At 36.9% G+C, this 27,656-nt stretch overlaps 1 protein-coding gene across 1 annotated transcript in view; it reads right to left on the bottom strand.

Moving 5' to 3' along the window:
* Positions 1 to 3,403: 3,403 nt before the first annotated feature.
* TSBP1 (testis expressed basic protein 1) overlaps positions 3,404 to 27,656 on the bottom strand; it is a 62,501-nt gene continuing 38,248 nt past the window's right edge. Inside the window, exons 29-33 of the mRNA XM_069562756.1 lie at positions 23,429 to 23,449; positions 10,816 to 10,836; positions 10,009 to 10,023; positions 4,460 to 5,118; positions 3,404 to 4,414 (exon numbers count right to left, since the gene is read on the bottom strand). Of these exons, the coding sequence (XP_069418857.1) occupies positions 3,404 to 4,414; positions 4,460 to 5,118; positions 10,009 to 10,023; positions 10,816 to 10,836; positions 23,429 to 23,449 (1,727 nt within the window). The remainder of the gene's footprint in view (positions 4,415 to 4,459; positions 5,119 to 10,008; positions 10,024 to 10,815; positions 10,837 to 23,428; positions 23,450 to 27,656) is intronic.

The raw sequence follows: 27,656 nt of genomic DNA, 5'->3' as shown, positions 1-27,656 counted from the left end.
CAGTACTTTGGCCACCTGATGCAAAGAGCTGACTCATTTGAAAAGATCCTGATGCTGGGAAAGATTGAAGGCAGGAGGAGAAGGGGTTACTGAGGATGAGATTATTGGATGCCATCACGAACTCAATGGACATGAGTTTGAGCAAGCTCCGGGAGATGGTAAAGGACAGAGAAGCCTGGTGTGCTGCAGTCAGTGCAGTTGCAGAGAGCTGGACATAACTGAGCAACTGAACAACAACAAAACTACCAGTTGAACCCAGAGAGCTATAGAAAAATGACATAAGGGTCATGAAAACCTAAATTTTTTACACTATATTAAAAGCCTTCTGGTTACATTTTTCCTGATTAGTATAATATATGCAAGAGATATCAACCATATTCAATATTTATTCCCCCCATCCACTCCATTTTTGTTCTCAATGCAGTCTTGCTAATAAATCCATGTAGTTTATCAAAGGTCTTAAGGAGTTTTGAGACTCCTGAAATTAACTTAGGATTCTACACCAGGTGTGGGGCTCTGAGCACACGGGAGGGGTCCACACGGTGGTCTGACTTGTGGAGCTTCTCTTGTCAGCTTATGGTTGAACAGCATGAGCCATTTATGTAATGTTTTATACTTTGGGGAGGTACTAAAGTATGGTTTCTTTCTCTTTGTTTTTGGTCAAACCCCTTTAAAGAATCCTAGCATATTAGATTAATTTGAAAAACTTCCTTGGAAGACATCCAGTTAGTCCAAAAGAATTTTGTACTTTGAAATATAAACTCATATTTGGAAGAAACCATAAAGATAATCTATTCCAACCACTTAGCTGATTCTTTAGAATCTCCTCTGCAGCATTTCCACTGATTGATCATGCACTCCTCTTTGTTTTAAAAACTTAGGTAATTGTTTTACAATATTGTGTTGGCTTCTTCCATACGACAATGTGAATCAACCATAAGTATACATTAAACTCTTGCTTAGACTCTTTTAGGTATCCTGATTTTCCTTATTGCTTATATAAAAATCCATTACTTTGAATCTTCCATTCATTGGTCTTATTTCCTTGGGGTTATACAAAATATTCTAATCCCTGATGAACCTTCAAATATTTGAAAATAATTCTCATTTTCTCCCTGTGTGTCCTTCTCCTACCACCCCAGGTGAGACTGTAGAACATTCTGCTTACTTGAAATTATTTGAATTCCCTTATCATCATGGGCTTCCCAGAAGACACTAGTGGTAAAGAACCTGCCTGTCAATGCAGGAGATATTAAGAGATGCGGGTTCAATCCATGGGTCAGGAAGATCCCCTGGAAGAAGACATGGCAACCCACTCCAGAATTCTTGCCTGGAGAATCCTATGGACAGAGGAGCCTGGCAGGTTATAGTCCATAGGATCACAAAGAGTCAGCCATGACTGAAGTGACTTAGCACACACACATACCATCATAGTCTTTCTCTTCTGCAGGCACTCTACTTGATCCACACCCCATGACAGAACTGAATGTAATATTCAGAGTATGGGTTAACTAGCACAGAATAGTAGTAGCATGAAAATACAGTTCCTAAAATCTATACTTTTAATCAGACTAAAACTGACTTTATTGTAAGGTATATCCTGTAGCTACATAATTTGTCTCTATATTCTGCCCACTTACATTCCTTCTCTTGGCTATCTCATTTTGTAAAGTGCTTTTTACAAGTTTATCAGTCATCTTCAAAACAGCAACTTCAGTGGTCTATTTCTGTTTTTATTCTCCTTGGAGTCTCAGCTATCCTTTAATTATAGTTTCTTTTTGAAATTCTCATCTTCCTTAATTATCATAACGTTCATTATATAGATCCTCCTTTCTGTCTTCCCATACCTTAGTTTTCTTCTTCAACATAGTACAACAAGGTTAGTTCTTAGACGTGTGCTTTTGCTAGCTCTGTACGTTCTCCTTTGAGGAGGTCATTTACTCTTAAGGCTTCAACTGTGATCTCTACTGGACTGGCTGCAGACCCTCAAGTGACAAGTGTTATGGTTTGTCCCCTTAAACTCAATATATCTGTTATTCCCTTTTTGCTCCACAAATTAACTCCTTGTTTGTTATTGTCTACCACTGTGTTTCAGTAGTCATGGAGTCATCAATTATTTTGCTTTTTGCTTTTCCTTACTCATAGTCAGTCATTATGAAGTAGTGATTCTTTTTGAGAAAATGTGTCATAGCTATCTCTTCTATTTATTCTCTACCATTTACTACTCCAAGTGCCCCTTAACTAGTTTTACTACCTATGATGTTTCTCCTCTTCAGTCTATTTTGAATATTGTTCTTTAAATGCAACCTTATTTACTTCTGAGCCACCAGGGAAGATCTGGGTTCGATCCGTGGGTCAGGAAGATCCCCTGGAGAAGAGAATAGCAACCCACTCCAGTATTCTTGCCTGGAGAATCCCATGGACAGAAGTGCTTTGTGGCCTACAGTCCATGGGGTTGCAAAGAGTCAGACACAACTGAGCGACTAACTTTCTAACATGACTAACATTTTATTTGCTTCACTCTCCTTCTCAAACACTCAAGAGGCTTCCAGTTACCTAATGAATAAAGTATAAATTCTGGGTTTATTTTTAAAATCCCTTTAGAATCTTCTTTTAACCCTCTTTTTCAAAATTATACCACCAAATGCTTATGAGCTTGCTCCAACAATAAAATTTCCTACTTCTCCTGGAACATAACATGGCAGTCTTTAATCCCTTTGGGTTTCTTCTACTTGTTCTACTTCATTCAGCATCTCATCTCTCTTTTGAGATACATCATATACTACTTCTTTCTTCCTCATGAGGGTATCCCTTCATCTTCTCATCCAAAGAGGTTGCTAACTTGTATTATATTGTCCACATAAGCTTCATTTTGATGCTTAGATTTTACTTAAAAAAAAAACTGTCACACATATACATACTATGTCATTGTATATGCTACAAGCTACTTGATTTGTAGGGACTCATATTTTTCTGTACACCCCTTATTGCTAGAACAGTGCCTTGGAAACAGATCCACCGGGAAGAATTACTGGTTGGTTGATTGGTCAGGCTATCACAAAGATAAAATATTTGTCAAAGGAAATTATTTTAATTTTTAAAATAGAAATGTTTTATTTCAGAAAGCATCCAGTCTTTATTGACTGAGTAAATCTAAGTATCAATTTATAACAGAGGTAGAAGCTAAGGTTTGTGAATGAAGAGGTCTAAAACTCTTGAAACTTCCGAATAGCAGAAACTCTGCAGGTGTATAATTTAAAGGCAATCTACTATGATACAGTTAAGTAATGGCTAGGATATGACTTGTATTTGGAGGACAGAAGTCATAATAATCAGTTGTCTTATGGGCCTTTTATTTACCACTGCTTTTCCTTTTTGTTGTACTTTACAAGCAAAGGAAGCTTTACTTGGTTTTGCGCCTTTGTGAAGTTTCCACTTTTTTATCCTTGATTGTCAAGTTATTCTTTCCTTGAACTTTGTTCTTTTCTCCATGAACATTCTTGTTTTTGGCATCATTTTCTTCTTTATCTTTCCCTGTATCTCCCTTTTCATTGTCCTGCTTTTCTTTGTCTTCTGAACTCTCCTTTTCTTGGGCCGTTTGTCCATTTGATATTCTGGTCTCAGTCTTCTTCACTTGGGACCCCTGACCTATTGGTATTCTAGTCTCATTCTTCTTCACTTGGGACCCCTGTCCTTTTAGTATTCTTTTCTCACTCTTCTTTACTTGGGACCCCTGCCCTGTTGGTATTCTGGTCTCATTCTTCTTTACTTGGGACCCCTGTCCTATTGGTATTTTAACTTGGGACCCCTGTCCTACTGGTATTCTAGTCTCACTCTTCTTTACTTGGGACCCCTGACCTATTGGTATTCTAGTTTCACTCTTCTTCAGTTGGGACCCCTGTCCTTTTAGTATTCTGGTCTCACTCTTCTTTACTTGGGACCCCTGCCCTATTGGTATTCTGGTCTCACTCTTCTTTACTTTGGGCCCCTGTCCTTTTGGCATCTTGGCTTCACTTTCCTCTGTTTGGGTGTCTTGTCCTTGTGGTATTTCAGCTTTACTTTTCTCTACTTGGGCTTCCTGTCCTTGTGGTACTTTGGCCTCACTCTTTTCCACTTGGACATCCTGTCCTTTTGGTATCTTGGCTTCACTTTCCTCTGTTTGGGTGTCCTGTCCTTGTGGTATTTCAGCTTTACTTTTCTCTACTTGGGCTTCCTGTCCTTGTGGTACTTTGGCCTCACTCTTTTCTACTTGGGTGTCCTGTCCTTTTGGTATTTTGGATTCACTTTTCTCTACTTGGACTTCCTGTCCTTGTGATACTTTGGTCTCACTCTTTTCCACTTGGACATCCTGTCCTTTTGGTATTTTGGCTTCACTTTTCTCTGCTTGGGTGTCCTGTCCTTGTGGTACCTTGACCTCACTCTTTTCTACTTGGGCATCCTGTTCTTTTGGTATCTTGGCTTCACTTTCCTCTGCTTGGGTGTCCTGTCCTTGTGGTATTTCAGCTTTACTTTTCTCTACTTGGGCTTCCTGCCCTTGTGGTACTTTGGCCTCACTCTTTTCCACTTGGACATCCTGTTCTTTTGGTATCTTGGCTTCACTTTTCTTTATTTGGGCTTCCTGTCCTTGTAGTATTTTGACTTCACTCTCCTCTTGTTGGGCTTCCTGTCCTTTTGGTATTTTGACTTCACTTTTCTTTCCTCGGGCTTCCTGTCCTTGTGCTGTTTCGGCCTCATTCTTCTCTACTTGGGCTTCCTGTCCTTGCGGTACTTCAGCCTCACTCTCCTCTACCTGGGCTGCTGCTTCTCTTGGCATTTTCATGTCTCTTACTTTTTCTTGGGATTCTCGTCTTTTCATTATCTCAGCATTACTGTCTTTTACTTTGACTTCCATTTCTATCTTACCTTTCTGCAACTCGACATCTTGGAAATTGCTTAATTCTCTTTTGTGCTCTGCTATCATGACTTCATCAGAATCTATAAATGAGATTTTTTTCTGTAGTTCTTCCTTGTTTTCTTCTTGGTTACTCTGAAACTTTGTAGTGCTTCCACTTTTTAGAATCTGGGCTTTGGAATCTGATTTTTTTATAAGTTCTCCATCCATGTAACCTGGAAATATAACTGAGCACACAACAAAAGTGCATGATTCAGATATCAAGTATTTTTGTTTTATTCCTACATAAAATTGACAAATGGAGATAACTTGTGGAGATAACCTGAGATTTTCCTCAAAATATAAAATGGTGAAACTCTACACATAAAATTATATAAATATTGATAACTTTTCAGACTTCTTTCAATAAATCAAAAGATTAATGGAAGAAAAGGTAAAATGTTTTCAAAATGAACTGGCCTTTGTTCAATATATTGTGTCTAATAAATAATATTTGATAGCTAATGGAGGATGTATTCCAAAAAGAAATAGAATTTAACTCTAGAAAAATTATAGAAAGCAATGATTGTTTCTTAAAATAGAAAGAAGAAATTCAAAATATGCTTTCCCTATTGAATAAAACCATATCTTATTAATGTGCAAAAGTAATGCTAGTGCTAGCTGATAATTATTTAGTGCTTACCATATACCAGGCAGTAATGTTCTGAGCACTTTGTATGTATTAACTCATTTAATCCTCACAGAAACCATATAGGGTAGATACTATTACTATCCCTATTTTACAGATTAATAAACTAAGGTACAGAATGTTTAAATGAGTGTGAATATGGTGATGAAGTTAGAAGATGGTGGAGCTGGGATTTGAACCTGAGTAGTCAGACTTCAAAGGTCTGTTTTAACTGATACCCTAGACACCTGCTAATGCATTATACAAAAATTTCAAGTCCTTTTTTTCATATACAGGTAAATCAACTCTTTGAGTCTCAATTTCTGTGTGTTCTATAAACTTGAATTTGTTAGTGTTTGCCTTTTTTTTTTTGATGATTTGATTCCTGGATTAAGAAAAAACAGTATCTGTAGTACCAAGGAAACTTGTGTGGGTTCTTGCCATGAAGCAGAGGGATGCCTTGCCTTGAGCAAATCCAATATTTAATATTTAATGGCATAGAAAGAATACTGAATTTAAGACTTAAAAACATCCCTGTTAGCTGGGTTTATCTGAGTAAATCAGTTAAAACCCAAAGACTTACTTTTTTCATATTTAGTCTTTTCTGCCCACTTTGTTCAGCTGTTTAAGGATTCTAGACAGTGTTTAAGGAGCATGGCCTTTAGAGACAGACTGGTTTAAATCCAACTCCATACTTGACTAGCTGGGTGATCTTGGGGAAACTTTCTAAGCTGTAAAATGAGAATAGGTACTTCACAGAAGTGTAAGTAGCTACTTCACAGAAGTATAAGGAGGATTAAATATCAATACTATCTAAGTTAAGCAGTCAGTTCAGTGCATGAAACACAGTATGTAGTGAATAAATGTTAACTATTATTACTGCCACGTGAGACAGACACATGTCTGTCTCTGCTTCTGATCTATCAAAACTCTCTCTGATCTGTCAAGACATTCTTAGTTGCAACCAAATAATTTAAAGAAATGGTTAATTGCATTACAGAAAGATTTAGTGCTTAAAATTTAACTTCAGTTTTTAATATAGGAAGCTCTTTGGTACATTTAGGGTTTGATGTTTGAAAAATTAATATATACATAACTGAATTCTACTAGTTATAAAGTGAGATACTTGAATTAGGTAAGAAGGTAACTCTGAATCAAACTGGATATTGTAATTCAGTGTTTTCTGTTTGGTATTTTAAGACTTTGACACCAAGATAAATATAACATTAAGAACCCTGCAGTAATGCTTTTTGAGCCCTTCTGTATATTTTCTTCCCTAATACTGCTCAGCAAGATATTAATATGGATATTTTATTCTAGAAAAACCCATTTCCAACTTTCTAAAGAAAATCAGTGGTAATATATCTTAAGCATTTCTGTATTGAGAAAATCCAGAATATTTTGATTTTGACAGCACTACCAGTGGACACTTTGTTTGGGGGTGTGGTAAAGAGCGTGCTTCTCTACTGAACCTCCCAATCTAAAATACCTCTTAGTTACTTCTAACAGTATCTTCATACCCTTGGTTATTTTAATATCTTTGCTGTATATTTTCTGCTTTAAAGTTAATTATCAGAAATAGATTTTCTAGGATTTATTTTTCAGAAAACTAGTTATCCCATAAAGTGAAATTTACCCCTATTTCAACTTTGAATTGCAGAAGTAAGCCACAGATCATTCTTTCATCAAATTTTAAGTTCGTCTGTCCCTTCCCCTAAATTTCTAGATAATACATAAATCTTTTCTTTCCCTTGAACCACATAATCTCTGTATTATAAAAATTTGTAAGCTCTGGTTGAAAGTCCATTTATTGCAGGCAAAAGCCTATACAAAAAAATTATAGTATAATCAAAAGACTTAATTAAAATTTTAGTGATCATTGTATTCAGGCTGATTAAAAACTTTGAATTGGATTAATTTTTACTAACGCTAAGTGATATCGTGAAACAACTGTCACATTAATAATTCTAATTCTATGATAGTTAAATAAGGTAGAAGATAGATCGTGGGCTTTGTTGGATATTAATCTTATTAGGTTTTTAATTTAGTGATCGTTAGAGCACAATCAGATATAGACTCTAAAAGATCTTTAAGTATTGGAGAGATGAATCATAGTTCTCAGACTTTGGGTTAAGTTTTGAAAGATCATATACTTATTAGTTGAAAGTGGAGGTGAGAAAATAACCTCAGCTTGAGAGGATGATGAAGTTTGATGGGCTGATCTGTTTTAAATCTTTCTTTGAACTATGAATTAAATCTTAACTTCTTTGCACTGAAAATATCAACTGGGAAGAATATGTTTGAAATATTGTCAATAAGAACATATCTTTCACCAGGAAATAGTTTAAAAGATTAAGCTGGCAATTAAGAAATATTCATTAAAAATGAATCCCCCTGCAATCCCTTCCTATAGCCCACTTTCTTTTTGTTAAGAAAACATACACAGTATTATCACCTTCCCCATGTGGGGAGGGCATTTGAGAGCTACAGACACCTCAGGACTAGTCTGACTGTATGTTCTTTGTTCTGTGAATCAAAAGAAAATAATTGTCCCTTTCAATTTTGCCTGCTTCCTGCACCCACAAACCCACCCTCCTTTTAAGTGTGAACTGAGAAAGAACAGTAAGCCTTAACTATGATTAAATATAGACATATTTTATGTTTACCAGTGGTTAGAACAGTTTGAGAGACTTGAAATGTATCTCATGACATTTAAATATTGTTTCTTATGGTGACATTTTCCACAGTTTTAAGTTATTGTTCTGTTTTGTTTTATAAGATTTCATTGAAGATTGAGCTCTTAGTTAAATAATGCTGATATAGACAAATCTGAATTTAGGAAAGTTAAAAGCTTAATCGATTTAAATGAGATGTCTTCCATTTTAAAAAGGATTCTTTACACATTTAATTATATAGCTTTTCTAGTAGGTATATGTTTGTATTTAAAAATATCTGATTTGTAGATAAGGTTTCAGGTCTAACTACAAAAAAGGCATTGGTGGTTCAGTATAGGAGGCAATGTGTTGATGTGGAAAACGTGTGTACTTCAGAGACAAGAAATCCTGGTTTTAGATCCTGATATTGCTGTTTACAAATTCTTTTAACTTGGGCATGTCTGAACCGTTTTCCTGATCCGTAAAGTGGGGGATAATAATTGTTGCCAGGCAGGGCTATAGTAGAAATAGGACATACTGTTTTTGAAAATGCCTAGCACACGCATGCATGCATGCTAAGTCACTTCAGTCATGTCCGACTCTGTGCAACCCTGTATGGACTATATGGACTGCAGCCCGTCAGGTTCCCTTGTCCATGGGATTCTCCAGGCAAGAATACTGGAGTGGGTTTCCATTTCCTACTCTAGTGCCTAGCACAGTGCACAGTATATAAGAGGTGTTCAATACCTACTATATCTCTCAAAGGTAAAGTTATTTAGAAGGCAACAGGAAGTCCATAAAATTTTGTTTTTAAGTAGTTTTCTTTTTCTTATTAATGTGATTCAGTTGAACTTCACTTATAACTAAATAGAGTTCTAAATTACCAGCAAAGAGCTAACAGAATTCAGAAATCAGTCTTTCATTGTATTTTCCTGGGAGTCAGTAAGGAGATTCTTTTTCAGAGCCTAGAAGATGGCCAGATACTATAGCACCCTTTTTAAAATCTTAAAGTTTTTTTCTACTTTCTTAGTCCATTATTTTTTATTTGAAATAAGAGTTAGAGGGCAGAGAAAATAGACTGTCTTGGCTTTAGGAACAAAGTATAAAAAATACTAAAGTATTGTTTCAAAAATTGGTGTCATATATCTATGACATATGTTGGAGAAGACTCTTGAGAGTTCCTTGGACTGCAAGGAGATCAAACCAGTCAGTCCTAAAGGAAATCAATCCTGAATATTCATTGGAAGGACTGATGCTTAAGCTGAAGCTTCAATACTTTGGCCACCTGATGCGAAGAGCTGACTCATTAGTAAAGACCCTAATGCTGGGAAAGATTGAAGACATCAGGAGAAGGGGACGACAGAGGATGAGATAGTTGGATGGCATCACTGACTCAATGGACATGAGTTTGAGCAAGCTCCAGGCATTGGTGATGGACTGGAAAGCCTGGCATGCTGTAGTCCATGGGGTCGCAAATAGTTAGACATGACTGAGCAACTGAACTGTACTGATATATGACATAAAGCAAAAATTGTCTCCAGTGTGTTTTCCAGTGCTATTGATGAATAACAATACCTACAACTTAGTAATCTATCACACCCTTTTGTGTAAACTTGATCTCCTCTACAGCAACCTCTCCAAAAACAGTTGCTGAAAGTGTTGGGAAATTCTGGAGAATAGGGACATTTAAAATGACCTTGGAAACACAAGACTATTTGGGGAGTAAAAACAATCAGGTCAGACAATAACTATAAATAATGTAAAATATCAAAGTTGTGAATAGATAATGAACTTACCCATAGGAGATAGTGCTAAAAATGAAATACAAAAGGAAGTCAGTTGGACTTTTATACTCAAGAAGAACCCAGTTCTCAATGATACCCTTTGTTGGTTGTTGTTCAGTCCTAAGTCATGTCCGACTCTTTGTGACCCCATGGACGTTAGCATGCCAGGCTTCCCTGTCCTTCACTATCTTTGTTGGTGAATCCAGAAATAGGACTTCCAGGGAGTATAAAGCCCTCTATTTCATACTCAGGAATCCTGGTGGCCAAAACTCCATATGCTACTCCATAGAGAAGTAACATGCAAACATTAGAAAGCCATTTAATGGATTTGAATCTGTGGGTAAGTAATATTCTACCAAAATTCAAACAGTTTCCCACCTTTCATTATTCTCTTACAAGTCAGATTTTTACCCACTCTGCTTCAGTTTGAAAAATATGTATCATTAGTCAGTTATCAAAATCACCATCTTTTTCTGACATCTATCATTATGTCAATCCTAGAGCTTTTTTTTTTTAGTAAAAATTATCTATTGCCAGATTTCAGCATGAAGAAAACAGACTCTTTTGTGACAGACTAGCTGGGAATATACACTGCCAATAATGTTTGGTAGTAAATAATCAGGACCAACTACAAGACCATTATATTTGGTGACAAAGAAAAAATAGAGAAAAGGAAATAAAAATAAGAGAAAATCACTTATTTAAGAAATACTGATTACTCTAAGGTAGAAGCACTTGGAATACAAAAATATCTGGTAACAAAAACTCAAAGTATCTAGACACAGAAATGGATAAGGCAAGGAAATGATCCAAACTTACTGACTTTTCCAGAACTGTCCACTGAAAGAGACAAAGATAAACACAGCAGTAGGTATTGGGTTTCTCTTCTTCAACCCTCAATCCTCTGCACTGGTTACAATCTGTGTCATGAACAATTAAGTTCTACTAATTTGAATATGGAAAACCTTCCTTTCCCTTCCCCCTTCTTTTGGTCTGTTGTGATTAGCTACTTTATTTAAAGATGTTTTAATGAATATATATAATTGACATACAACATTATACAGATTTGAAATATACATGTTAATTTGATATATTTTATATATTATAATATGACAATCTTTGCAGGATCATTAGCAACTTTATCACATTACATAATGATCCTTTCTTTTTAGTGGTTGGAATTCTTATGTTGTAGTCTCTTAGCAAGTTTGACAGTTATAGTTCTGTTGTCTATATTCACTATACTGTGTATCAGATCTCCAGATCTTATTTACTACTTGTTGCAAGTTTGTATCTTTAAGCATCTCTCCTATACCTGCACCCCCAATGCCCTGGTAACCACCATTTTACTTCTGTTTTTTACTAGTTTGACTTTTTTAGATTCCACATATAGAGTACATGTAGTACTTTACTTCCTCTGTCTCTCACTTATCCACTTAGCATAATATACTCATGGTCCATCCATATTGTTGCAAATGGTGATATGTGCTTTCTCATGACTGTGAATAATATTTCAGTGTATACATACAGTCATCCCTCAGTATCTATGGGAGATATTTTATTCTCTGCACCCCCTGCTCAAATCCATGGAGCTCAAGTTTCTTATTATAAAATGGTGTCATATTTGCATAAAACCTATGAACATTCTCCTGTATACTTAAATCATTTCTAGATTTATTATAGTACCTAACACTGTGTTGGGGCTTCCCTGGTGGCTCAGAGGTTAAAGCGTCTGCCTACAATGCGGGAGACCTGGGTTTGATCCCTGGGTTGGGAAGATCCCCTGGAGAAGGAAATGGCAATCCACTCCAGTATTCTTGCCTGGAGAATCCCATGGATGGAGAAGCCTAGTAGTTTACTGTCCACGGGGTCGCAAAGAGTCGGACACGACTGAGCGACTTCACCTACCTAACACAGTGTAAATGCTGTGTAAGTAGTTGTTTGCATGTGGCTAATTCAAGTTTTGCTTTTTGGAAGTTTCTGGCATTTTTATTCCCAAATGCTTTCTATACATGGTTGGTTGAGTACATAGATGCTGCATCCCTGAATACAGAGGAATGATTGTATGCCACATCTTCTTTATTCACTCATCCATTGATGGGCACTTGGGTTGTTTCCATATCTTGGCTATTGTGAATATGATGCAGTAAACATGGGAATACATATATCTCATTGATATCCTGTCTCATTTCCTTTGGGTATATAGCAGAAGAGGTATTGCTGGATAATTTGGTAGATCCACTTTTAATTTCTTGAGAAATCTCTTTATTGTTTTCCATAGTGATTGAACTAATTTACATTCCTATCAACAGTGCACAAGGTTTCTCTTTTCTCTGCATCCTTGTTACACTTGTTATCTCACACTCTAGGGTATAGCCATTCTACCTGGTGTGAGGTGAAACGCCATTTGCTGAAGAGACTATCTTTTTCCCATTGGATGTGCTTGGCTTCCTTGTTGCATATGAGTTGACTGTGTATGCGAAGGTTTAATTCTGAGCTATTTGGTTACATTGATTTATTTTTATGCCACTACCATACTGTTTTAATTACTATAGTTTTGTAATATAGTTTGAGATCAGGAAATGTGACATATCTACTTTTGTTTTTTTCCCATCAGGATTTGAGTTCTTTGTAGTTCCATATAAATTTTAAGACTTTTTTTCCTTCTATTTCTGTGTTGAATATGAAGAATACCGTTTTAATGGGGATTGTTTTGAAACGTATAGATGGCTTTGGGTAGTGTGAACATTTAACAGTATTAATTCTTCTGATCCACAAACATTGGGGATGGGTTTCCATTGTTCCTTCTTTGATTTCTTTTAGCAAAGTGTTAATAGTTTCTGTTGTACAGTGATTTCCCTTTCTTGGTTAAATTTGTTCCTAGGTATTTTATTGGTTTTGATGTTACTGTGAATGGGAAAGTTGTCTTTATTACTTTTTCAGTTTCATTATTAGTGTGTAGAAGTGCAATTGATTCCCAAATATTGATTTTGTATCGGAAAAGTGAAAGTGAAAGTGAAGTTGCTCAGTCATGTCTGACTCTTCGTGACCCCCTGGACTGTAGCCTACCAGGCTCCTCTGTCCATGGGATTTTCCAAGGCAAGAATAATGGAGTGGGTTGCCATTTCCTTCTCCAGAGGATCTTCCTGACCCAGGGATTGAACCTGGGTCTCCCACATTGTAGGCAGATGCTTTACTGTCTGAATCACCAGGGGAGCCTTTGTGTCAGAAGCCTTACTGAAATTGTTGACTAGTTCCAAAAGTTTTTTGGTTGCATCTTTGATATTTTCTATATAGTCAAGGTTATGGTTTTTCCTGTGGTCATGTATGGATGTGAGAGTTGGACTGTGAAGAAGGCTGAGCATCAAAGAATTAATGCTTTTGAACCGTGGTGTTGGAGAAGACTCTTGAGAATCCCTTGGACTGCAAGGAGATCCAACCAGTCCATTCTGAAGGAGATCAGCCCTGGGATTTCTTTGGAAGGAATGATGCTAAAGCTGAAACTCCAGTACTTTGGCTACCTCATGTGAAGAGTTGACTCATTGGAAAAGACTCTGATGCTGGGAGGGATTGGGGGCAGGAGGAGAAGGGGAGGACAGAGGATGAGATGGCTGGATGGCATCACTGACTCGATGGATGTGAGTCTGAGTGAACTCTGGGAGCTGGTGATGGACAGCGAGGCCTGGCGTGCTGTGATTCATGGGGTCGCAAAGAGTCAGACATGACTGAGTGACTGAACTGACTGAACTGAACTGAACTGATATATAAAATCATACCAGCTGTAAATAGTGACAGTTTTACTTCTTTCCTGATTTGGATTTCTTCTATTTCTTTTTGTCCTATCCTATGATCTGTACTAAAAAGCCTCTTGATGAAAGTGAAAGAGGAGAGTGAAAAAGTTGGCTTAAAGCTCAACATTCAGAAAATGAAGATCATGGCATCTGGTCCCATCACTTCATGGGAAATAGATGGGGAAACAGTGGAAAGAGTGTCAAACTTTATTTCTTGGGGCTCCAAAATCACTGCAGATGGTGATTGCAGCCATGAAATTAAGATGCTTACTCCTTGGAAGGGAAGTTATGACCAACCTAGATAGCATATTCAAAAGCAGAGGTACTACTTTGCCAACAACGATCAGTCTAGTCAAAGCTATGGTTTTTCCAGTGGTCATGTATGGATGTGAGAGTTCGACTGTGAAGAAGGCTGAGAGCCAAAGAATTGATGCTTTTGAACTGTGGTGTTGGAGAAGACTCTTGAGAGTCCCTTGGACTGCAAGGAGATCCAACTAGTCCATCCTAAAGGAGACCAGTCCTGGATGTTCATTGGAAAGACTGATGCTGAGGCTGAAACTCCAATACTTTGGCCACCTCATGTGAATAGTTGACTCACTGGAAAAGACTCTGATGCTGGGAGGGATTAGGGGCAGGAGGAGAAGGGGATGACAGAGGATGAGATGGCTGGATGGCATCATCGACTGGATACAAATGAGTTTGGGTGAACTCTGTGAGTTGCCTGGCATGCTGCAGTTCATGGGGTCGCAAAGAGTCGGACACGACTGAGTGACTAAACTGAACTGTACTGATGATCTGTCCCTGAGAGTGTTCCAATTGCACTTGAGAAGAATGTGTATTTTGTTGCTGTTGGATGGAATGTTCTATATATGTTTGTTAAGTTCATTTGGTCTAGCTTATAGTTCAGTTCCAGCACTTCTCCGTTGATTTTCTCTCTGGATGATCTATCTATTGCTGATAGTGGGATATTGAAGTCTCCTGCTGTTATTGTATTGTTATCTCTTTCTCCCTTCAATATTATAACTGACAATATATTTAGGTGTGCCAATGTTGGGTGCATATGTATTCACAGTGGTTATATTTTCTTGATGTGAACCTTTCCTTATTATGTAATGACTTTGTTTGTCTCTTATTACTGTTTTTGGCTTAAAGTTTATTTTGTCTCAGGTAAGTATGTCCAAGCGAGGCTTCAACTGTATGTGAACTGTGGACTTCTAGATGTTCAAGCTGGATTTAGAAAAGGCAGAGGAACCAGAGATCAAATTGCCCACATTTGCTGGATCATTGAAAAAGCACAAGAGTTCCAGAAAAACATCTACTTTCTCTTTATTGACTATGCCAAAGTCTTTGACTGTGTGGATCACAGTAAACTGTGTAAGATTCTTAAAGAGATGGGAATATCAGACCACCTGACCTGCCTCCTGAGAAACCTGTATGCGGGTCAAGAAGCAACAGTTAGAACTGGACATGGAACACAGACTGGTTCCAAATAGGGAAAGGAGTACGTCAAGACTGTATATTGTCACCCTGCTTATTTAGCTTATATGCAGAGTACATCATGAGAAATGCTGGACTGGATGAAGCACAAGCTGGAATCAAGATTGCTGGGAGAAATATCAATAACCTCAGATATGCAGATGCCACCACCCTTATGGCAGAAAGCAAAGAAGAACTAAAGAACCGCTTGATGAAAGTGAGAGAAGAGAGTGAAAAAGTTGGCATAAAACTAAACATTCAGAAAACGAAGATCATGGCATCCGATCCCATCAGTTCATGGGAAGTAGATGGGGAAACAGTGGGAACAGTGGCAGACTTTATTTCTTTGGGCTCCAAAATCACTGCAGATGCTGACTGCAGCCATGAAATTAAAAGACACTTGCTCCTTGGAAGAAAAGTTATGACCAACCTAGACAGCTTATAAAAAAGCAGAGACATTGGTTTTCCAACAAAGGTCCATCTAGTCAAAGCTATGGTTTTTCCAGTAGTCATGTATGGATGTGAGAGTAGGACTATAAAGAAAGCTGCTGCTCCAGAAAGATGTTCTGGGGAGGGAGGTGGGAGGGGGGTTCATGTTTGGGAATGCATGTAAGAATTAAAGATTTTAAAATTTAAAAAATAAAAAACAAACAAACAAAAAAAAACGAAAAAAAAAATACAAAAAAAAAAAAAAAAAAAAAGAAAGCTGCTGCTACTGCTAAGTCGCTTCAGACTGTATGCAACCCCGTAGATGGCAGCCCATCAGGCTGCCCCATCCCTGCGATTCTCCAGGCAAGAACACTGGAGTGGGCTGCCATTTCCTTCTCCAATGCATGAAAGTGAAATGTGAAAGTGAAGTTGCTCAGTCGTTTCCGACTCTTAGCGACCCCATGGACTGCAGCCCACCAGGCTCCTCCATCCATGGGATTTTCCAGGCAAGAGTACTGGAGTAGGTTGCCTTTGCCTTCTCCAAAGAAAGCTGAGTGCCGAAGAATTAATGCTTTTGAACTGTGGTGTTGGAGAAGACTCTTGAGAGTCCTTTGGACTGCAAGGAGATCCAACTAGTCCATCCTAAAGGAAATCAGTTCTGAACATTCATTGGAAGGACTGATGTTGAAGCTGAACCTCCAATACTTTGTCTACCTGATGCGAAGAACTGACTCATCAGGAAAGACCCTGATGCTGGGAGAGATTGAAGGTGGGAGGAGAAGGGGATGACAGGATGAGATAGTTGGATGGCATCACCGACTCAATGGACAGGAGTTTGAGTAAACTCTGGGAGTTGGTTATGGACAGGGAAGCCTGAGTGGGCTGCAGTCCACGGGGTCGCAAAGAGATGGACATGTGTGTGTTTAGAGCTGAAATAATTCTCCTATGGGCAGAATATGGTCCGATCTTGTTTTTAAATCTATTTAACGTTTATGTCGGAGAAGGCAATGGCAACCCACTCCAGTACTCTTGCCTGGAAAATCCCATGGATGGAGGAGCCTGGTGGGCTGCAGTCCATGGGGTCGCTAAGAGTCGGACACGACTGAGCGACTTCACTTTCACTTTTCACTTTCATGCATTGTAGAAGGAAATGACAACCCACTCCAGTGTTCTTGCCTGATGGGATGCTGTTTGTGGGGTCACACAGGGTCGGACATGATTGAAGCGACTTAGCAGCAGCAGCAGCGTTTTTGTACCTTTTGATTGGTGAATTTAGTGTGATTATTATGATTTGTAAGTTTGTCCTACTGCTTTATTGTTTGTCTTCTTATTTGATGGATATTTTCATTGTTTTTTCTCCCTACTGTTTCTGCCTATCTTTGTAAGTTGGTGGTTTTCCATGGTGATGTACTTAGTTTCCTTTTTAACATTTTTTTGTGAATCTACTCTAGATTTTTGCTTTGTAGGTGAATGAGGATTACATAAAACGTCTCATAGATACAGGAGTCCATTTTTATGCCAACAGCAACTTATTTTCATTTGTTTAAAAGGCTCTGTCCTTTGACTCTTCCATGTGTATATACTTTTTTATTTTTTTGCAAATCTTTTTAATGTCTGGCTAAAGAGAATATGGCTAAATTCTCATATCTGCTTCTGCATTCAATTGTTTAATAGGCAGTTTCAACTGAATTATATGAAGATCTGACCTTGCATATCAAATATTAACTTTGAATCCCTTTTTATATTTTTCATGTCACAGCTTATATTTTTTATGCTATGAATTTGTCAACGAATGTCTATGGGGTCACACAGAATTGGACACGACTGGTGACTTAGCAGTAGCAGTATAGCTATAGTTATTTTTAATGCTCTTTTCCTTTAACTTTTATACTGTAGTTAAGTAGTTAACACATCATTCAAATACAGAGTTATACTTTTCTAATTCTGTTAACTTTTCACCTTTACAGGAGAATTGTGTACTGTCACATATTTTTATGTAGTTGATAAGTATTTTTTCATTTTAGCCTGAAGAATTAGATTAGATTTTCTTGCAAGGCAGGTCTTGTCATGGTGAACTCCTTCAGCTTTTGTGTTTTTGAGAAAACCTTTATTTATTTCATTTCTGAAAGATAAGTTTGCTGGATAAAGTATTATTTGTTGATAAATTTTACCTTTCAGCACTCTGAATATGTTATTTCACTCTCTTCTGGCCTGTAAAGTTTCTGCTAAGAAATCCCCTGACAGTCCACTGGGGGTAACTTGTAGGTTACTTTTTTTTCTTGTCTGCTTTTAAGATTCTTTATCAGTGATTTTTGGCAGCGTCATTATAATGTGTCTTGGAGAGGCCTTTTAGCATTGAGATAATAAGGCGTTCTACTAGCTTCATGGATGCCTATGTCAAAGTCCTTCACCAGGTTTGGAAAGTTCTCAGCTATCTTTTAAAAATAAACTCCCTGCTTACTTTTCCCTCTCTTCTCCTTATGTTACACCAATTATTCTTGCTTTTTCAGGTTGAATCTGATAGCTCTTATAGCGTCTCTTCACTTGAAAAAATCTAAGTTCTCTATCTTCTTATAACTGAATTATTTCTGTATTCATGTCCTCTAAGTCATATCCTCCATCTTCCTTTTGGTCTGCCTTGTTACCTTTGCTCTCTATTGCATTTTTCATGATGTTTTTTGGTATATCTAACTTTACAAAGTGAAAACAGAACATGGAATTGACACAATACCTGGAAAAAATGTGTTTACACTGAGGAAAATGAGTAGTTATATTCTAGAGAAGGAGTTAGCAAAGTACAGCCAATGGAATAAATCTATCCAGCCTGCCACATATATGCATACATCCTGCGAGATAAGGATGGAGCTTACATTTTAAAATTGGTTGAAAAAATAAGAATAATATTTTGTAAGGTGTGAAAATTGACATTAAAATTTCAGTGTCTACAAATAATGCCTTATTGGGACACATCCGTGCTGTTTCTTTTACATATTATTTCTGACTACTTTTGTGCTACAACAGCAGAGTTGAGTAGTTGTGACAGAGACCTTATGGCTTACAAAACTTAAAATATTTATTATCTGTCCTCTACAGAAAAGTTTACTCATCTGTGCTCTAGAGGAAACTAAAATACTAGAAATAGATTAGCAATTTTACTAGTAAGTACTTGAGGTATTCCTGAAAATCAGAACAAGGAGGTATGTTAATTTTTGGATCAGAAACAATTCTTCCCTGCTTCCATTTCCCTAATTCTTTCTTCTATGGTACCATCAAGATCTCTAGTAGGACACAGTGCTATGGTAGGACAGCAGATTCCTCAATGTGTTGTAAGAATCTGATATTTCCTGCTACCTTAATGACTCACTGTGAATTAAGTTACTGTCATCCCCCTAACTGATCTTACTGCTTTCACCCTTGTCTGCCAGTCAACTTTCCAATATAGTAGCTACAGGTATCCTTTTAAAGTTTCAGTCAGATCGGATCACTTTGGTTAAGATCTACCAATGACTCCTCATCTTGTTTAAGCCAAACTCATTGCAGTGCCTTTCCAAGGAAGGCCTTAGAACATCTATCCCCTCATAGCTCTCTGATAGCTTCTCTTTATCTCTTTATGCTCCAGTTGCATGTGATTCTTGTTTTTCCTCAAAGAGTTCAGAAATGTTTCAATCACAGAGTGGTTTGCTCATTGTCCTCTCTGCCTGAGATACTGCCCTTTAGATATCTGCCTGCCTCTCACCTCTTTCATGTTCTATTTTGTAGTTCTATCAGTTGCTGAGAATAGGGCTTTGAATTTCCCTGCTGTAATTGTGAGTTTTATTCTTTCTCTTTTCATTCCTATTAGTTTTTTTTCCTGTATTTTTTAAAGCTCTGTTTGGTGCATACATATATGGGATTTCTATGTCTTCTTGGTGTTTTGATTTTTTTCTTATCTTAATGTCATATCCTTCATTGTTTCTGGTAAGTTTTGCTTTGAGGTATACTTTTTGTGATATTAATTTACCCACTCTTGCTTTAAAAATTGATACTTTCATAGTATAGATTTTATATTCTCTTACTTTTCTTATGATTTCATAGTTGGATAATTAAAAATATACTATGCTAATTTTTTAGTAAGCATTTTTAAGAGCAGTTTTAAGTTCACAGCAATTTTAAGAAGAAAATATGATTTCCCAGATTCTTTCTATTGCTACAGATGCACAACCTTCTGCATTATCAATATCCCCTATCAGAGTGGTACATTTGTTAAACTGATAAACATAGATTGAAGTATCATACTCATCCAAAGTCTGTAGTTTACATTATGATTCCCTTTTTTTTATCTTTGTCTGATTTATTTCACTTAGCATAATAGCCTCTAGATCCATCCATGTCACAAATGGCAATATTACATTTTTATAGCTGAGTAGGATTTCAGCCATGAAATTAAAGGACACTTATTCCTTGGAAGGAAAGTTATGCCCAACCTAGACAGCATATTAAAAAGCAGAGACATTACTTTGCCCACAAAGGTCTGCCTAGTCATGTATGGATGTGAGAGTTGGACTATAAAGAAAGCTGAGCACCGAAGAATTGATGCTTTTGAACTGTGGTGTTGGAGTCCCTTGGACTGCAAGGAGATCCAGCCAGTCCATCCTAAAGGAGATCAGTCCTGGGTGTTCATTGGAAGGACTGATGTTGAAGCTGAACCTCCAATACTTTGGCCACCCCATGTGAAGAACTGACTCATTTGAAAAGACCCTGATGCCGGGAAAGATTGAGGGCAGGAGGAGAAGGGGACGACAGAGGATGAGATGGTTGGATGGCATCACCGACTCAATGGACAAGAATTTGAGTAAATTCTGGGAGTTGGTGATGGACAGGGAGGCCTGGTGTGCTTCAGTCCATGGGGTCACAAAGAACTGGACACGATTGAGCAACTGAACTGAACTGAATATTCCATTATATATATGTGTATGTATCTTAGAAAATAATTTATTTTAATTGGAGGCTAATTACATTACAATATTGTAGTGGTTTTTGCCATATATTGACATGAACCAGCCATAGGTGTACATGTGTCCCCCATCCTGAGCCCCCCTCCTGCCTCTCTTCCCATACCATCCCTCAGGGTTGGCCCAATGCACTGGCTTTGAGTGTCCTATTTTATGCATATGATTCACTTTTGGTGTGATATATTCTATGGGTTTAGGGAAATGTTCAGTGACATAAATAGCATTATATTATCGTACACAGTATTTTATTGCACTCAAAATTATTGTGCTCCACCTATTCATGTTTCCTTACACCTTTCCCCACTCCACACTTCACCTCTGGCAATGACTGATATTTTTACTGTCTCCATAATTTTGTCTTTCAAGAATGTCATATAGTTGGGATCATACAGTATATGATCATACAGTATACTTCCCTTGTGGCTCAGAAGGTAAAAGCATCTGCCTACAATGTGGGAGACCCGGGTTTGATCCCTGGGGTTGGGAAGATCCCCTGGAGAAGGAAATGGCAACCCACTCCAGTATTCTTGCCTGAAAAGTCCCATGGACAGAGGAGCTTGGCAGGTTATACAGTCCATGGGGTTGCAAAGAGTTGGACACGACTGAGTGACTTCACTTCACTATACAGTATATAGCTTTTTCAGTTTGGCTTCTTTTATTTAATAATATGCATTTAAGTTTCCTCTCTGTCTTTTCATGATTTTATAGCTCATTTCTTTTTAGTGTTGAATGATATTCCATTGCCAGGATGTACCACAGTTTGAAGAACATCTTGTTTGCTTCCAAGTTTTGACAATTGCAGATGAAGCTGCTATGAAAATCTGTGTGCAGGTTTTAGTGTAGACATACATTTTGAATCCCTTGAGTATATACCAAGGAGCATGATTGCCAAATTGTATGTTAAGAGTATGTTTAGACTTATAAGAAACAGCGAAATTGTCTTCCAAAATGGCTATACCATTTTGCATTTCCTTCAGCAAAGTTGCTTCATATCCCTGTCAGCATTTGGTATTGTCAGTATTCTGATTTTTGACCATTCTAAATAGAATAGAATATGCAGTGGTATCTAATTTTTAATTTGCATTCCTTGGTGACATATGATGTTGAACATCTTTTTTAATGTTTATTTGCCATCCATATATCTTCTTTGGTGAGGTATCTGTTAAGGTCTTTAGCTCATTTTTTAACTTGTTTTCTTATTATTGAATTTTAAGAGTTCTTTGTATGTTTTAGATTACAGTGTCTTTGCAAATACTTTTTTGTCAGTCCATGGCATATTTTCTAATTCTCTTGATGTGCCTTTGCAGAGGAGAAAACTTTAAAGAAGTCAGCTTATCAATTATTTCTCTTATAAATTCTGCTTTTAGTTTTGTACCTAGAAAGTTACTGCCATTCCCAACATCATTTAGATTACTCCTATGCTATCTCCAAGGAGTGTTAAAATTTTGGGTTTTATATTTAGGGATGTGATCCATTTTGAATTAAGTAAGATCTGGGTCAAGGTTAATTTTTTGCAAGTGTATGTGCGGGTGTTGCAACACCATTTGTTGAAGTTTATCTTTGCTCCAGCGTATTGTCTTTGCTCCCTTGTCAAAGATTAGTTGACTCTATATATGTAAGTAGGGCTATTTCTGGGCTGTCTATTCTGTTCTACTGATCTATTTATGTTTTTTTTTTTTTCACTGATACTACACTGTCTGGATAACTGTAGCTTTATATACAAGTCTTTAAGTTGGGTAGTGTCGATCCTCCAATTTTGTTCTTCTCTTTCAATATATTGTATTGGCTATTCTGTGTCTTTTGCTACTTCATATACACTTTAGAATCAGTTTTTCAGCATTTACAAAATATCTTCCTAGGATTTTGATTGAAACTGCATTGAATCTATAGATAACTTTGAGAAGAACTGACATCTTGGTTATTATATTGAACATGGACTATCTTTCCATTTATTTAGTTTTTTGATTTCATTCATCAGAGTTTTGTAATTTTTGTTTTTCAATTGATCCATTCAGACCAACTCTTTTTGGAAAATGGAGACGTATTCATTTTTTAAAAGTTTGCCTGAGTATTACATAAGTTCCTATTCTGTTCTTTCAAGGAGGGAGCATCAGAAAAGGCTTCTAGAGTAGTGCTCCTAATGTTTACTCTCTGAGCAGCAGTGGTGGTTCAGATTTAGAGATGAAGGAGGGGACAAAGATCAACCTTTCTTTCTGTATTCAACTTATTTTAATTTGTTTTTCTTTGTTTACATTGTGCATCTGTCCTTCCTTATACTCTCAGCTTACTCATATTTTCTAATTTTATTTTTCTACCTTTCATCTTTTGGAATTTTGTTTTGTGACCCTATATTTCAGATTAAAATATAAATTTGTTATTATGTTATATCCATGGTCTTTCTGGTGATGTGACTTCAGCGTATTTTGCCGGCATTGTTTCCCTTTGTTTCTATTCTATAACTTAATTCTCTAACCAAAGGAACATTTTTTTTTCTTTATCCTTGACATATGGTTTCCTATTTCTGTAGGCCTTTAATTTACAGCCTTCCTCCCTAAAAAATCCCAAACCCAACAACCCTCCAAACTATTTATTACCTAAAGTAATACTAAAAAGTGTGGAAGAAAAGTAGTAGGAAATAGTCACTCAGGGTTCAGACTGGTCAGATGTGAAAAGTATCAGGACAAATAAAGGAACACAGATATTACAGATGGCCAGAAGAAACTGAGAAAGACGATTAGAACTTACCAGCTGCCACTGGACCAATTACTAAAAAAGAAAAATAGAACAAATTATTATTTTTAAAAAATTATGTACTTGGTTACCATTGAAAATCCCACTAGGAACATCAGAAAAGGGACTTTGGGGAAACATTACATCTTATATCAATACTCTATTCTGTATTAATTCAATCGTAACTACACTTGAATAACCTAAATATTGAGATTTTTTGTTGTTATTGTTCAGTTGCTAAGTTGTGTCTGACTCTGCGACCCCATGTCAAACTCATGTCCATTGAGTTGGTGATGCCATCCAACCATCTCATCCTCTGTTGTCTCTTTCTCCTCCTGAACTCAGTCTTACCCAGCATCAGGGTCTTTTCCAATAAGTAGGCTTTTCACATCAGTGGCCAAAGTATTGGAGTATCAGTCCTTCCAGTATATATTGCAGGTTGATTTCCTTTAGGAAGGCCTGTTTAATGGGTTATATGAGTGAAATTCACTTTTCTAATGAAATAATTTTTGTTTTTAAGATTCTTAACTAGGGCAAGAGTCACAACGTTGTAGGAGAATGATCACCAGTTCAAGATTACTATTTTAAGTTTCTCTTCTTGTTTTCTGTCTTTCAATATTCTCTCTCCATTTCAAACCTCTAGCCACTAGGTCAGCTCTCATATTCCTTTTGCAGTAGAGAATGTTTATTTATAATTTTGTCAATTAAAAAATTTTTGTCATAATTTTTCAATTTTTTTTCTTTCTGATAACCTCTGGGTTTTAACCAGAAATTTAAAATATGGTTTAATAAGTAGCATGTGTGAAACATGTAACCATTTAAGATTAGAGTTCTTACTTGCACATCTTTCAAGGGTATCAGTTCAGTTCAGTCAGTTCAGTCGCTCAGTTGTGTCTGACTCTTTGCGACCCCATGAATCGCAGCATGCCAGGCCTCCCTGTTCATCACCAACTCCAGGAGTTCACCCAAACTCATGTCCATCGAGTCACTGATGCCATCCAGCCATCTCATCCTCTGTCGTCCCCTTCTCCTCCTGCCCCAAATCCCTCCCAGCATCAGAGTCTTTTCCAATGAGTCAACTCTTTGCATGAGGTGGCCAAAGTATTGGAGTTTCAGCTTCAGCATCATTCCTTCCAAAGAACACCCAGGGCTGATCTCCTTCAGAATGGATTGGTTGGATCTCCTTGCAGTCCAAGGGACTCTCAAGAGTCTTCTCCAATACCACAGTTCAAAAGCATCAATTCTTCGGCACTCAGCTTTCTCCACAATCCAACTTTCACATCCATACATGACCACTGGAAAAACCATAGCCTTGACTAGACGGACCTTTGTAGGCAAAGTAATATCTGTACTTTTCAATATGCTATCTAGGTTGGTCATAACTTTTCTTCCAAGGAGTAAGCGTCTTTTAATTTCATGGCTGCAATCACCATCTGCAGTGATTTTGGAGCCCAAAAAAATAAAGTCTGACACTGTTTCCACTGTTTCCCCACCTATTTCCCATGAAGTGATGGGACCAGATGTCATGATCTTCATTTTCTGAATGTTGAGCTTTAAGCCAACTTTTTCACTCTCCTCTTTCACTTTCATCAAGAGGCTTTTTAATTCCTCTTCACCTTCTGCCATAAGGGTGGTGTCTGCATATCTGAGGTTATTGATATTTCTCCTGGCAATCTTGATTCCAGCTTGTGTTTCTTCCAGCCCAGCGTTTCTCATGATGTACTCTGCATGTAAGTTGAATAAGCAGGGTAACAATATACGGCCTTGATGTACTCCTTTTCCTACTTGGACCAGTCTGTTGTTCCATGTCCAGTTCTAACTGTTGCTTCCTGACATGAATATAGGTTTCTCAAGAGGCAGGTCAGGTGGTCTGGTATTCCCATCTCTTTCAGAATTTTCCACAGTTTATTATGATCCACACAGTCAAAGGCTTTGGCATAGTCAATAAAGCAGAAATAGATATTTTTCTGGAACGTTCTTCCTTTTTCCATGACCCAACAGATGTTGGCAATTTGATCTCTGCCTTTTCTAAAACCAGCTTGAACATCTGGAAGTTCACATTTCGCGTATTGCTGAAGCCTGGCTTGGAGAATTTTGAGCATTACTTTACTAGCATGTGAGATGAGTGCAATTGTGCGGTATAGAACAGGAAAAACCAAGATCGGTTATAATGACAAATGAAAAGTCTCAGGAGCTTCAATTCCTGATCTTTTCTAGGCCTAAGTCTTTCATATGTTTACAGTGGGCAAATGGAGTTGAGTTAAGCTACTTTCACTTTTCTTCTCAATTTTTATGAAAATTTAAAGTATTTATTTAAATTTTGCTCCTATTTTTTTCTACTTCAGAGTCTAATCTCATAATGCATCTGCTCTGTTCTTCACTTTCCATTATATAATTCTTCTAAGTCCGTCACTTAATTTACTTATTCCTTGTCTTATCTTGAAAATATTTGAGCTAAAACCTTTGCTCTTTTAGGACATTTCTTCTATTAAAAATAAGGCCATATTATGTCTGTTCTGTTTATTCTTTGCGTGAATATATTTCTCACTTAATATCAATAATTTTGGGGAAAAATTTAAAAGCAAAGGAGATAGGGAAATATACTACTTAGATTTTGCATTAATAAAAATGATTACAGCCAGTCAAAGCATGGGACTGGAACCCTGTGGGGGCCAAAGGACACTAGGATTGCTAACCAAACAATTGTTGGTGCATTTGGAAAAGAACTCTACTCACCTAACACAAAACTCAAGCTTCCAAAAATTCAATTACTAATAAATTTCTCTGTAGTGGAAGAGGAAAGAAATTCCTGAGACCACTTTCTCTTTTAAGAAGGAAGCTGTAATGAAACATCATAAATCAACCCCTCTACTGTTTTTGTCCAATAATTGAGAGCTGAAGGACAAATGTGGAGGCATTAAAATACCCACAACTTCATATAAATAGGAAAGCTGGGGGATGACATTCAGAAATTGTTATGGTAGAAGTTATTAATATCTAGATATTATTAATAGTTTACATTATTATAAAGTATTAAAATGTCACAATTATAGATATGCATTATTTATGAATTAGTAGCTAATAGTGACTGTAAAGACTGTTATTACACCAAGTTAGATTTATTCTTTGCTCATAGGTCATTTAGAAAAGAGTTGAAATATAGTCATTAGATAGAATGACTGGCCTTGTATGTGGAGGGGATATGAAAAGCTGCTGAAAAATAGGCAGCTGGTGAATTTATACCTAATATCTCATCCAAGTCAAGGTCATACTTCCCTAGTGTATTGAACAGAGTTTGTATTAATGCTATTACTCTTGAAAGTAGTAAAAATGGCTAAACATTTTATCATTTGATAAGAATAGCCAGTTTCCTCATGACACTTAGAGGGCACTTAACTAACGTCAACCAAGAAGAAGCTCTGTGTGACCGCCAAATAAAGAACTAAACTCCTAGAGGTACTTCAAAATCCTGTGTCAAAAACATAAAAATAGATCTCTCTTTGGGGTGTTACTTTGAAAGAATAATGTAGTCTCTCTGACTAGAAGAGTTAGAGAGGCTATCATCCTCTAGTAACTGGAACATGAAAATTTTAAGTCTATTTTAGGAGACATAGGTAAGAGGGTAAAGTATGTATCTATACACGTTTCTTAGGAGACTGAGAAAAAAGAATTTCATATTCATTGGTAATTTTTGAAAAATTATTTTTTTTTAAAGTTCTCCACTGCAAAGTACGTTAAAGTAGACCTCGAGGATAGTAGGAGAAAGGTATCAGATGTTACCACATTTGAATGTAGCTCATAATTTTCCTGCCTCTCTCTTTAGGTGAAGAGATTTGACTTCCTGCTCTCGCCTCTTCATCGTCAGATTTTCCTCACAGCTTGACTTGTATTGATGAAATGTTTAAACTGTCACCAGCACTTGCTTCTCCCTACTTTTTTTTTTTCTGTCAGTAGGGGTTTATGTTTTCCACTAATTATAAATAAATTAGTTGTTCCAGTAGTGTGGAATAATGAGAATGAGAACATCAAATTTTCAAGGAAATGATTAAAGACTATACCAAGTAAAGATAATATAAATTAAATAAAGAGACATTAAATAGTTTACTCACAGCCACATGGCTGATGTTTTAACTGCGATTTGATTGGTCTATCTGATTCCTTTCTTAAACACTGAAATATATTACCTTTACTTTTTTTTTTAACCAGTTAGCATCATGCAAATTGTTTTGTTCCATATTTAGAA

The sequence above is a fragment of the Ovis canadensis genome, chromosome 20 (assembly GCF_042477335.2).
Source record: "Ovis canadensis isolate MfBH-ARS-UI-01 breed Bighorn chromosome 20, ARS-UI_OviCan_v2, whole genome shotgun sequence".
In the NCBI taxonomy this organism is placed as follows: domain Eukaryota; kingdom Metazoa; phylum Chordata; class Mammalia; order Artiodactyla; family Bovidae; genus Ovis; species Ovis canadensis.
This window is presented reverse-complemented; position numbering and strand designations above follow the sequence as displayed.